The 14,211-nt window shown below is 43.7% G+C and overlaps 1 protein-coding gene across 2 annotated transcripts in view; it reads right to left on the reverse strand.

The window, feature by feature from the left end:
• The window catches only part of rxraa (retinoid X receptor, alpha a), a 63,692-nt gene that overhangs the window by 20,955 nt on the left and 28,526 nt on the right, over positions 1–14,211 (reverse strand). For both annotated transcript variants that reach the window (XM_008324905.3, XM_008324904.3), the window contains exon 3: positions 8,190–8,428. In XM_008324905.3, the coding sequence (XP_008323127.1) occupies positions 8,190–8,428 (239 nt within the window). The remainder of the gene's footprint in view (positions 1–8,189; positions 8,429–14,211) is intronic.

Genomic DNA, 14,211 nt, shown 5'->3' on the forward strand with positions numbered 1-14,211 from the left:
TCTTCCTTCACTGCTGTCTCTGCATCCCCCCACCCCCTCCCTCAACCCTTCTGTTTCTGATCTAAATCTGGCGCAGCAGGATCCTGCACCACTCCTCCACAGGAACTCTTTTATTCATGTTCTCAACAAGCCCCCATCGGCTGCCAAATGTTCAGCTGCAGCTCAACTCCACTGCAAAATTTAACAGTACAGCGGAATAAAGACACAGCGCTTGTTCCAGCAGCAGCAGAGGAGGAACTGCAGCCTCTGGTCTTTTAACTCAAACGATCTCTTCCTCCATCACTGGAGTTTAAAAAAAAATTTAAATTCATATTAAAGTTACCTCCCGCAGCTTTTTGATAAAAAATGAAGCACATAGAGGGAGACTAATGACTCTAAGCTGCAACATGCTGTTTTCACAGGACAGAGACGCCGGGGTGTGGAGCAGAGATGATCCTGAAATACTGGATGTACCCAAGGAAATGAGACAAATCACCCTGACGTGTCTTTCAGCGCTCCGGTTAAAATTGCACTATATTTAAATTGTAAGCAAATCTGAGCAACAGCTCAGACAAAATGCCTAAAACAAAGGAGGAATCATTTCATCAAACACTCTGAAGCTGCTAAATATGAGCCCACTATTAGCCTAAACTTTTACCAGCGGAGGCTGCTGCGCTGCACCCCTGGTATTTTGGATTATTTCTTATAAACATTTTAACATTCGAGAATGAGCTTAAAATTCACTATAGCATGTCATGTATAAAATATAAATCATATTTTTGTGGAAAACAGCTTCTGGCTCATCTCTCTTCTAACGTCTTCTGAGCTTCTGGGGCTCTAGAAACAGCGTCCAGTCAGTGCAGCTACACAGCCAATCACTGACCTGTTGCTGACATGATATATGCACCTGCAACAGAAATGTATCCAATCAGCATCGTGGAATCTGATGGCTTAAGGACGATAAACTTGTTGCCCCGGCTGAATCTCTCTGTGCCAGAGTCGATATCTGAAATACTAAGGCGTGTTTCATGTACACCACAAGGTGTCGCTGGTGTAACAGTCAACAGCCTTGAGTGTATAAGTAAGAATAAATAACGTGTTTCCATGTTCACTTTCAAACGCAAAACGTTCGTTTATCTTATTGAGTAAAAATGCCTCGACTTTTCCTTCCACAGCACACCTGTATCCTGCTGCTTGTGTTAAACTGTATTAGGATAGTGACTGAAACTGGATTAAAATGGCACAGCGCCACCTAGAATATTTTTCACCAGCTGCCACTGAAAGGTACAAGAAAAAACTGATCTACGTCTAAAAAAAGAACAAAACTGCAACAAAAGATTATTTAGTGTCAGAAAAGTCAGCAGAACTTTCCGTGAATAAAGGTAAGGATGCTAAAAAAAAGCGCTAACAGATGAGCAACAGACAGGCGACAGACAAGCCCAGTCTAAAAACAGTTCTAACATTGATTTAATTGTTCTGGAAACCGTTGAAAAATTCAAACTCAAACTTTCTTCTGAGGAGCCTGTTGAAGGATGAGGTTCCTGTCCTGTCCTACGGCGGAGGACAGATGTCAAACGCAGCCTCTGAGCGGTGACAGGAGACACGTGGACGTATGTGTCCAGACGTGTTGTCATGAATATGTGTATATGACAGATCCAACGGCTCAGACACGTTCTGCTGCTAAATTTAGCTCCTCCTGAGGACACAGTCAGTGTCTGCAGCCTGAGCTGGAGACATTCTGTTCTCCTAATGAGGAGACAAACACAGGCTGGTGTCCTCGCCTTTGTTTACCAGGAGACACAGACAGCACTTCAGCTGCACAAAGACGGTGTGCTAAAAATATGGCAATAATGCACGGGTCGATTAGTGAAATCTAAAAGTCACAAAAAGATTTAAAAAAACACAAAACACACATATGATAAAGTTCTGGTCTGTGGTGTTTGGACAAGTTCTCAGACCAGAGCCTCTGTCAGAAGACAAAGAAGAATTCTTCAACCAAATTCAACCATTTGGTCTCTACACTGTCTCTACACAGGCTGGACCACAGGTCAACTCTTCATCCATCCATATGTCCATCCATTCATCATCTCTTTATCAGTCCATCCATCCATCAGTCCATCCATCAATCCATCCATCTGTTCATTCACTCATTCATCCATCCATCCATCAGTCTATCCATCCATCCATCCCTCCATCCATCCATCCATTCCCCAATGTACTGTTGATCATCCATCCATCATTCCATTCATCCGTTATCTACAAGTTTGTTTATCCCTCCATCCACCTATCCATCCCTCCCTTCATCCTTCCGTCCATCGTCTACCATTTGGTCATCCAACCACGGGCCCATCCATCCTCTCACATGTACAGACAACAACCATTTAACCATTCAAACAACCATTCACACCTGCATTCACACTAACCATCAACATAAAACCTCCAGTTCAAGTCCTTAATCCACACGTTTACTGTAGATAGAAACATTTATTAGTAGGAAACACATTTGACCAATCAGATGAGTTTCACATATTACCACTTCAACAAGCCCCCCTTTATATAAAAGATTTACACGGGGCCCCTAGAGGAGAAGGCATGGAACTTCATGCTCTAAGTTTATCTCACTAAATGTTGTCAACACTGAGTTTTAAGAGACAAATGCATGCACACACACACACACACTTGCACACACACACATTGCAGCCTTACCTCAGTCAGCCGTGTGAATTAAATGTGTATTTTCTTCCTCTGTTGCAGTGCTAACACTGAAAGAGTTGAGAGTGTCTGTGATAAAGCCCTCTGTCTGACACTGACACACAGACGCACTGACACACACTGACACGCACACACACACACATACACATACACAAACAGTCACAGAGACAGAGACAGAAACGACTCAGAGTCTATTTTCAGTCAAAGTGCAACACTATCTCAGAGACATTACTCCCCACGGTGTCAGAGCAGGGGGTGTGGTGGGGGAGGAGGTGGGAGCTTCTTTTCTGTTCACTGGACAGTGAGGGGGACATTAAAGGGGCTCATGAGTGACTCTGGAAATAGACAACATGTGTGTCCCCCTGTGAAAACACACACACATGTGAGGCCGTCCGGGGTCTGATCCTTCCTCGTCCTCGTCCTCATCACACAGGACGAAAAAAATAAAACAGAGTGAAATGAAGCAGGGAACTTTTCACGGCCTGGAGAGAATGGACTAACCAGGGGAAGCTCCAGGAACGTCTGTGTGCTGCTGCAGCAGCTGAGCCTCTGCTGTTATGTAAGTTGTTTTGGAGGATGTGGGCTCGGTTCTGAAGGTGTCAGATTCTACACAGTGCTGACACGTGATTCACCCACTGCTCCAGAGGAGCTTCAGGTGGAGATGATGGAGACATTCAGAGTCACGGAGAGAGAAATGTGTGCGCAGAGTTTAATCATCTCAAAAAACAGTACCAGGAACCTTTGTTCAAGTTACCTGAACCATGGACACTGCTCTATGAAGACCTTGGACAACCTGGAAGTCCTGGTACTGTTTTGTATGAAACATGACTGTGTTCCACAAAACCAAAGTTCATTTGAAATTTGCTTTAATTCTGTGAAATAAAACATTTTTCCGCAGTAACTTTAGTCTTTAGTCCAATTATAATGAGGATTAAGATAATTTTTATTCCTGAGATTCAGTTTCAGGAGGTGTCTGGAAACACACACACATACTGCTGCTGCTACTACTGCTGCTGCTACTGCTGCTGCTGCTGCTGCCAGTGGAGGAGAGCATTAGTATTCTAGCACAACATGCTGGCTGCTGAAACAGAGGAGACTGGTCCCAGGAGTGACGGAGGAGAAAAGACGGAGCAGGTTTGTCTTTAAGACCAGCTTAGTTGGATTCACAGCACAGACTCTGCTCATAAAGACACTTCAAAAGGAAGACGTCAAATCCTGCTGCAGCTCTGCTACTAGCTGCTGCCGCTGCTGCTGCTGCTGCTGCCTCATGTGGAGCTCCTCTAGTTCAAGGGCACCTTCTCTTTCTCACTCTGTTCATTTTTTATTTTAAACACAGAGAATTAAAGTTATATTCATACTGCTTTCAAATAAAAAAAAGACATGTCGCAGGAAGACGTGAGCAGGGACAGAACTTTCTCTACAGCATGTCCTCACACAGAACAGAACCTTCTTCCCAACGTGCTCTTAAACACAACCTCGACCTGGAAAACCTTGAAGATAGTGGTCGACATCACTTCTTTTTACTCCATTGACTTCACTTCTAACTTCACTCCTCAAACACTTCCAAAAAAACCAAAACAACAGCAGAAACAAGAATCTAATCTACAGGGTGTTTGGAGGAAACAACTTGGTGTCGACAGAAGAGGAGGTGAAGAGAGGAGGACACAGGTTTCTGCTCCTGATGTCATCTGAAGATAACCCCTCCTGACCTTTCACCTGTGACCCCTCAACACCATCACTTCCTTCACCTCCTTCCTCCTCCTCCTGCTCCTTCTCCTGTTCCTCCTCCTGCTCCTCCTCCTGCTCCTCCTCCTGTTCCTCTCTGTGGTGCGTGCGTCATCTACACCATCTACAGACATATCAGCAGAGAGGAGGATCAGGTCTCTGAGCTAATGGACCTTCTCCTCTCTAACCTTCAGGCTGGTTCTCAGTCTGACCAGTGCCAACAAACAAATCAGCAGACACGTGGACAGGAGCGCGCACGTGTTGAAACGGCAGAGCTCAGCAGAACGTGGATGTATTTCAGGGGTCGTCTGCAAATATGTGTGGAATGACAAACTGTACATTTAGAGAGTCAGGAGGAGGAAACAGAGTGTAGAGAGGAATTCAACAAGACAATTCATGTCTCTGATCCACAGCTTCCTGGAACTATTCATCCTAAGAACAAAAGTTAAAGCTGTACTTCTTTTTTTTTTTTTACCGTCTCGGAAAAGTTTAATTAGAACAGAGAGTGAGAAGTAATTTCACTGCAAAACTTTAAAAATGTCCACACCAAACCTTCAGGTTCACAGCAGCAAAAAGTCTTTACTATGGTCTGAGCTAAACCTCAAAATCAAAGACAGTCTTTAATTCACAAGCAGACACTAACTTCACAGACCAAAGTCCATAGAGAAAAAAAACACCATACACTAACCAACTGTTTAGCCACCTGAAGATCCGTGTCTCCACTGCCACTACGTTGGCCTTGAGTTTTGTACATGATCAGGAGGGTGGGACGATTGACTGAATTCTCTTAAACTACTCATTAATGACTCTGGATTCATGAATCATTAATGTAGTTTTAATTAAGTTTTCCAGTCCTCTCTGAGGAACGTCTTCAGCAAGGAGACAGCTCTTCAGCCCATTCTCACATTTTTCTTGACAGCTGGAAGGTTTCCCTCTCCTACTGAGCTTCTGCAGATAAAATGAAGCATTTCTCATGTGTGTGCTGTACTTTCAGCATACAGTACCAGTAGTTTTCTTTAGAAACCAAGTAGTTCTTGGAACTTCTTCATTATTCCCAATGTTACACCTCTGTATCACCTCTGAACCATGCAGACAAAGTCTCTGCCTCAGAGACCTGGCATCTGTGGTCTGGTTCCTGAGGGACTGACTATTCTATTCCAGCTTCAGTTCATCCTCTTCACAGATCTGTACTGCTGTGACCTCACTGACATTGGACAGACGTGTCCTCACATGCACAGCCTCATGTGCACGTCCTGACATGTCTCTGAACCAGAGGCGGAGACACTCCTGTGTTCCTCTCTGAAAGAGTCCCTTTTCTTCATTCATGTTAATTCAACACTCCAAAAACCAACAACATGGAGAACAGAGAAGGAACCAGAGAGTGATGGTTCCAGAAAATAGTACCAGGAATCACCATGACCATTCCAACCCCAGGAAATAGAACTGTGTTAGTGTCACCTTGTATCAGTCATGAAGCAAAATGCTCAGCCTCAGAAGAAGTGGACTTTCTGGACATCTGGTGTAAAAATAACTTCAACAAGTTTCTGGGAACAGTGAGAGAAAAACGCTGGAGTGATTTTCTTCAATGACGTCACGATCGGATGAATGAGCTGCTGTTTGTCGCCTGGAGACTCAAACTTGCACACACTGAGGGAGGTGCACCTCCCCTACTGTTCCTCCTCTCAGTTCTTTCCTTGCTGCTCCTGGTCCCCCACCTCCCTCCTGCCCCCACTCCTCCTCCCCTGGCTGCAGCTCCTCCTCCTGGTCCTGACCGCGCTCCCTCACCATGACATCACTCTGATTGGTTCTAATGGCAGCACAATGAGCCAGTGTGTTCCGTCCTGAGGGAACTGTTAAAGCTCTCAGACGTCCATCAACTCACAGATGAAGCAGGAGGACGGAGAACTGTTTTTTTTCCCCCTCTGTGCCAAAGCAGTCTCCAGGTACCGATTTAGAGTCATTTTAGAGCCTGATGTTTCCCCTACACAGCTGCTTCCAGGAAGTGGAACTAATGTGTAGAATTAATTAGATGGTGATTCATTGCAGCTTTATTAGCCCGCTGTAGAGGTACTTTTTTTGCCTTGAGGTACTGCTTTCTTTTTTTCCAAAGGTACCGTTTTCTTTGGAAGTACTGGTTAGTCTGGAAGTACTGGTTTAGAGTTATTGTTTTTCTCAGGTAAAGATTTGCGGACATGCTGTTTTGGAACACTGAGAAATTCAAATAGGCCCAACAGAGGAACTGGTACTCACAAGAAATCATTTTTAAATATATAATATACAGTATATTAAAATATTTTGTAATTAGTTGGATTAGGATTGTGTCAAGGTCCTATAGAAATATCAGTACAGTTCCAAACAGAGGAACTGTTTCCTGTCTTTGGATCATCATCTTGTCAGGAAACTTTATTGAGCGGGACAGAGAAGATTCCAGAAGAAAAGACAAGGAACGGAGGAACAGAAAATGAAAACACAGCACTTTCACAAAGTACCAGAAAAAAAGAACCAGCAGGCAGACAGACAGTTCACACTATTGTTACTGGATCAGAGAAACCGGTTCCAAACCCAGACTCTAATCCTTTCCAGCTGCAGTGATCCAACATCCTGACTGAGTTCAAGCCCAGGGACAAGACCACAGATGGGTCTGCAGTGGTCTGGATCCACCTCCAGGGGGCGAGAAATCAACATTTGGGTTTATTGATGTATGGTTTCATCACATTTTGACCAGGGCACGGACCACCGCAGCTTACTTTACAATATAGGGGAATGGGTCCAGGCTCAGTTCTATCACAGCTGGTACCATGTGTTTTTACAAAAGGGACTGGTACCAGGGATTGTTAAGAGTAACGGTAATTTTTTTGGTTAGTACTGATCAAACTAGTACCAGGAACTGGTAAGAATATAAAGAGTCACACACACATGCTGTCCCCAACATGGGTTTTATTGTGACCAGGAATCTAAAAACTGTGTTTCCTGCCACAAGAGGACAATGGAGGCTGCAGTCACTGTAATAAGAACCGTTTGGTACTGGTTATCTGTTTTCCTGGAACGATGTGGTGGTGTGAGGCGCAGATATGTGGGAATTCTTCATGGTGCTTCAAGTTCCAGGTTAAGGCCAGCAGAAGATGCCATGACCTGGTTAGTTATTTAGTAAGTTATCAGAAGAAGACAACTGACAGTTTATGACTGAAATCAGGACTTCTGAAAAACCACCACACCCTGAGAACCATCACCACAGAGAGATGCCACCTTCTCTGTCAGACCACAACAGACCTCTGCTCTCCACCTTTCCTGCACAACAAGTTTCACTGTTGCAGGTGGTTTAACTGTTAAACCTTCAACTCCACCTCTGCACTGGTACAGGGACCACCCTGTACCAGTCCCATCTGGACTAGAATCAGAGTTCTGATTAAATTTGTTAATGAGGATCACAATGAGTTCAAATCCTGATCTCACTGTGAGACAAGAACAAGAAAATAAGAGTTTGTAAAACATTCTTCATACCACACCAAAGTCCATAAAGAAAGTCAGTGATTTTAGCTCACAGACCAAAAACCATAGAGAAAATCAGTGATTTTAGCTCACAGACCAAAGTCCATAGAGAAAATCCACTGTTGCATCAGTCAACTTCCACTGTGTTGACTCTACAGCCCAGTGACACAAACTGACCGCAGCAGTGAACCAGGAGCTCCTATCTGTGTAGGAGTTCGTATTTTGGCAGCTATGTTTACTAATTAGGTTGAAGATCTGGCTCTAATTCATAGGGCTGGTCATACCTGTGGGCTGACGCTGGATCCATAGCCCATCCCGGGAGAGGTCATGGAGTGCGGCCCCATAGGCGAGCTGATGACAGAGAATGGCGAGGTCATGCCGTTCATGGGAGAGCTGAGCGTGCTGATGGGGGAGTGCAGGGAGCCAGAAGGACCCATGGCAGTCGGGCTGAGTAGAGATGGGTGCATTCCTCGATGAGATGTGGGTGAGCTGAGAGGCGAGGAGGTCATGTGACCTGAAGAGTCTGTGCAGGAAAAAAAACACAAAACAGGAAATTATTACTTCTCCATCTTTTACCTTTTTTTGGCATTTCTAGGTCAACTGTCAGCTAATTTTAGTTTTTTGGGGGGATTAGGTCCGGACTTCACAGCAATTTGTTATTTTAGTAGCTTTTTGCAAAGTAGTTGGTTTATTCTGAGCTATTTGACTTTGCTACAGTATATGTCAGACTACCTCACAGTTATACTTAGCCAACTTTTCTGCCTTATTTTCTGCCCACATTTCCTAGCGATTATATTTATTTCTCTTTATTACAGTGCTAACTTTTAGCTGTCTTCTTCACCAAGTTTGGTCGTACTGTATTTTTGGCCTATTTTTTTTTTTTTTACCTATTTCTGGGCCAACTTTTACTTTTCTTTCGCAGTTGAACAATCAGAATTTTCACTGCAGAGTTTTTTTCCTGAGGAAGTGACTTGAAGTAAATCTATAATTCATGTGACTGTTGAGAACAGCAGCCACGTTTCCCTCAAACTGAGGTGGAACTGCAGAGAATCCACGGCCGGCTCTTCTTCGACATGAATGAAATGAATAAATTAAACATTTAACTTCATTGGAGCTGATTTTCCTGCAGTGGCAGCAGAAAAAAATAAGAACGAAAAAACCACAGAGCAGTGATTGGCTGTTGGATTCACTTGTTCTCTGTCTTCCTGTGAGATTGAATTAACCAGGGAGAAGTCAGACTCAGTTTGGTGTTAAAGAGTCAGAGCTTGACAGATGACAGCTCTCAGTCCAGACCTGTCTGATGTCAGCTGTCTTCTCTAAAACCTCTTGTGAATGTAGACGGTGGAGAAGGTTAGAAATCTCTGCATCACGGCACCGACCCTGAACCCTGACTGTCAGCCCAGCCGAATACTTCCTGCAATATACTGCGTCCTGTGCTGCACTTCCTACACACACACACACACACACACACACACACACAACTCTAGATCTGTCTGTGAGCGTGACTCACAGGAGTCAGTGTTACATGTGATCAGTGATGAACATGAGAAAAGTCACAGAACATACAGTAACATATGTGTGCACGGGTGTGTGTGTGTGTGTATTCATGTTGTTAGTGTAGGATTACAGCAGGATGAATAGGACTGTGTCCTAATTCCCCCCAGAGAGAAGAGGAGAGAGAGAGGGTTTGGGGGGAAAGATGGTGAGACGAAGGAAAGAAAGAGGAAACAAAGGAGTTTAGGTAGTAGGGGGTGCAATGAGGAGGAGAGGAAGTATGAATATAAAAAGGAGAAGTACATGGTAAGAAGGAGAGGGAAGGAGAAAAAAGAGGAATAAAATAGGATTGAAGTGAAATGAATGATCAGATGAAAATAGAGGGGGAGGAGAAGGTAAAGGGGACAGAAGTGAAAAGACAAGAGATGGAGAGAGAGAGAGAGAGAGAGAGAGAGTTTGAGAAACACTGCATCAGGTGACAACAGTTTTTGTGTTTGTTTTGTCGTAGGATTAATTCATGTTGGCCGACAAACGACTTGAACTGACATTTGTTCAGCAGTCAGCTGATGTGTGTATGTTTATGTTTGTGTGTTTAACTAACCCTACAGACTACCCTCAGCCGAGACTAATGATGACCAAACACCTCAACTTCCATTATTAGCATTTTTGATGAAACTCAGGTCCAACTGGTATTCTGATAAAACCAAAATCAACCACCTCACATGGTTGAGTGGTTATAGTTAACATGGTTTATGGGTTTGACAGTTGGTTGTGGGTTCTTGGATCCACATGGTTGTGGGTTTAATCCTTGCCCTGGGTGTGGTCCAAGGATTGAACGCATCGTGAATTGGTTAAAAATCGATACAAATGTGTGACAAGTCACATCGGTTAGAATAAAATATGATTTGGGCATTTAGGTGTGGGAGTAGGCCGCCTTATCACAAAAAGTCAGTGGTCATACCATGAGACTACACACTTTAGTACACAAGGTGGTGGTATGTGCCTAAAAATGTTGGCTGTGACCCACATATTGTGAACAAAATACTGAAATCATATTGTATTGTGAGTTGAGTGTATCGTTGTATCCCTAGTGTGGGTTCAATTCCCTACTTAATGGTTGTAGGGTCGACATGGTTGTGGGTTTGTTAACAAGGGTTACTATGTATTTGTCAAGTGTACATTTCCATCCTGCACCAAAATCCCATGGCTGAAAAAAACAGTGATCAGCAAAAACAACAAGATTTTCAGAAAAGAAGAATCCGAAGATAAAAGTCTGTAGAGATTCACAGAAGTTGAACTGGGAAATCTATGAAAAATATACGTTTTTCATGGAACCCATTTATTCTGTCTTTTTGTGTGCCTTTAAATATTACATCAACAGAACCTGAGAAAATACCAGACTGTGTTTCCTGATCTTCAATCCAACTAATTTGAACGTCTGAGCAGGTGGAGGACAGAGTCTGAAGGATCTACGAGGATCTGTCTCCACCCTCACAGCTGCAACATGTTTAATCACAAATGTACACACGCACCACGGTCTGTCATTGTCACGTCTTTAAACACTTCTGAAAGAAGACGACAAACACAGACGCAACAATCACCATCAGTAAAGAAAGCACCTGGGTTTGAACCAGGAGGAGAGTTCAAGTTGAAACAAGCTTCACATTAACTCTGTAGGAAAGAAAAAGAAGAAAATCTGATCAGAAAAAGAGCTCCAGACTCAGTGTGATCCCAACGACCTCCTAATCGCAGTGGACAAAGAGGAAGAGGAGGACACAGACATAGACTGAGGTAAAGGTGCATGAAGGGGAGATCGGAGATGATGGAAATTCATGTGGTGAATGGAGAATGGAGGAGGATGGAGCTGCATAAATGTGAAGGAGCATCAAGATTTAGCAGCATGGACCTGAAGCAGCAAGGAAACTAGTCATTTGGTTAGATTAATGGTAACTAGCTAAAGCTAAAATCCCACAGCACACTATCAAACAAAAATGTCAATGTAATAAAATATTTTCATCTCTTAGTTTAGTTTGCTCACAATTTGACTACTCAGTGTGAAACCTGGGTCTGTTTAGTTGAACACAACACTGATGCACACACAGGAATTGAACAGCCCTGGGTCTCTGTTTTTATAGCCATATGCTTCCAACTAGTGGCAAAGCAAAGGCCAACTACCGTCATTAAATGAATAATGGTTTTCAAACTATATCAACAATTACATGAAAGTGGATCATTTCCCACAACAGACCTGATGATGTCACAGGGGTTTGAAAGCACTGATCACCTGCATCATCATCATCTTCTTCAGAAACAGCACCAACATCAGTAACAAAAGCCTAGTGTGGTGTCCGTGTTGAGTCAGCAGCCTGTGGTTCTGAGGAAACATCCCCTACTCTGACTCTTTGTCAGGACTGGTCCTTTTTCATCTACATGTATCCTGGCTGAATACATTCTGAGATGATTGTGAGTCAAACAAAAGCCAAATGATCAGAGAGAGCAGTGTGTGGAGCTTCAACTCTGATGATCTTATTATCAGAGTCTGGACCTCCTGTCAGCCACAGGAAATGACTTTTTCTTTTCTCCAACACAAAATAAAATACTTGTGTCTGTGCGTGTGTGTGGTGTGTGTGGGGTGTGTGTGTGCGTGTGTGGTATCGGCAGATGTCTGTTCAGAGACAGAACAGAATCCGAAGGTTTCTCAGTCAGGAAGCTGTGATCCAGCCACTGATAAAACAACAGATGGAGCCATTCACTGGCGAAATAGACACGGCCGCAGGCAGCGGACCAAGAGTGTGTCTGGCACCAACACACACACACACACACACAGAGGCTAATTTTGATGATTTTATTATATCAAAAACTGCTACAGTTCTTCTACTCTTACTTTAACTTCATTCTTTACCAACGTGTAGTCCTTTAGCCCGACGGCTAGCTAGTTTCTTAGCTAAATTTGTGTCGCCCAATCAGAGTCAAAGAGTACATTTTGGACGAATATGCTAATTGTGTATAAGCTAAAAAGGTCAAACAATAATGCAGAGCAGAAAAGGTGCCACAGTGTGTGTGTGTGTGTGTGTGTGTGTGTGGTAAGCTTCTCTCTGGGATGATTAATGATGTCAATTAGAACACAGAGGTGTTTCTTCACTACAGCAACAACAGGAAAAGGAATGTAACACTGATGACTCAGAGAAAAGGAACGACACAGATGACACTGATCATCAGACACACACACACAGAAACACACACACACACACTACCAGGAAGTGGTTTCACAGCAGGCTCTACAACAGGATAATACAGTACCGGATTGTGGCAGTTAACCACAGTACCAGCACCAGAGAGGGGGGACAGTTCCTGCGACTGTTTCCATGATTCCACTCTAAGGAACATGAAGAGCATTAACCAGTGCACAAACTACAGACAGTAACATTCTCCTTTTTCAGGACAAGAACAACAGAAACCATGTGGATAAACGCTGCAAGAACTGGTGCCAGAAAGGTATGAGTGCAGGGATCAATAGCAGTAATGTAGCAGGAGGAAACATAGCCCTGGTCCCTGCTACTGCCCCTAACCTCTGGTACTGCCCCTGGCCCCTGATACTGCCCATTGTCCCTGGTACTGTCTCTTATCCATTATAGTGTCTGTGGTGAAAGAGTTTTGTGTCCAATTTCTATCCAATCACAAGTTCCATCAGAAGTTTTCACAGAAACGAACCAAAACCAAAAAACCCAGCATATCACCAGATGAGGTGTTTAGAACCGATTTATCAGAGCTGTTTGAACTGACATGGGCTGTGAGAACAGAAACTCCAGGTTTCAGGTTCAGGTTCTAGGTCAGAGAACTAAAATCACAGCTCTATTTTCCTGGATTTACTGAGGACAGACACAAGGAACCGTCTTCTCTCTCCTGTCTGTTCTTATCTCTGATGACGGTTCTTTTGTTCCAGGTTCAGAGTTGCTGCTCTGCCTTTTAATGAAATCCAAACGGAGCGGGTTCTGACTCCTGGCCTTCCACTGCTCTCTCTCTCTGTTCTCTGTTCTGTCTCTCTGGGGAGTGACGGCTGAGACGGAGAGCAGAAGAAGGAGGAGGAGGAGGTGCAGAAGGATGGGTGGAGACAGATTGATCGATGGATGAACACACTGAAGATGAATTCAATGAACGACAGCAGCAGAGGGAGAAGAGAAAGTGAGGAGAAGTTTGAGAAGAGAAGTCCACTGGTCAGGGGGAGGAAGGGGATTGTGGGTGGTGGTAGGTGGAGGAGGGGTTGGTGGCCAGTGATGGGAAACTATGCGAGTACGTGCTGAAGGAAGAGGCCGCGAGAAGAGGAATAAAACCAGCCTCTCATTAATATCAGAGTGAAGAAGAAAATCACTAAAACAAAAACTTGAGTCACTGATCAGACTGAGCTGTCAGGATGAAAGTGAAACTTTAACTGAGTTAGTTAAAGTTAACTTAGTTAACAACAGCAACAGAGCAGGACCTGTGGTCTGGTGCCAGTCCTCAGGTCCTGGACCTCACTGATGAACTCAAAGTTAACCACAGCACAAAAACAAACAACAACAACAAAAAAACAAAGTTAATGTTGGTCTGAAGGTCTGTTTTATCACTGACTAACGGATACAGTGTGAGTTTCATTCATCAACAATATCTGTTCAATGTACACAGCCAGTTGACTATGATCTGTTGACACATTCAAAACCATTTAATAAAATGATATTAGGATTGAATTGTATTTTCCTGATGTCAGTGAACGTCTCTCGTTCACCTGCGTGCAGTGACTGTGGAGTGAGAAAAAGATGTGGAGGTTCATGGTAG

Source organism: Cynoglossus semilaevis, chromosome 14 (genome assembly GCF_000523025.1).
Source record: "Cynoglossus semilaevis isolate Cse_v1.0 chromosome 14, Cse_v1.0, whole genome shotgun sequence".
NCBI classification, from domain to species: domain Eukaryota; kingdom Metazoa; phylum Chordata; class Actinopteri; order Pleuronectiformes; family Cynoglossidae; genus Cynoglossus; species Cynoglossus semilaevis.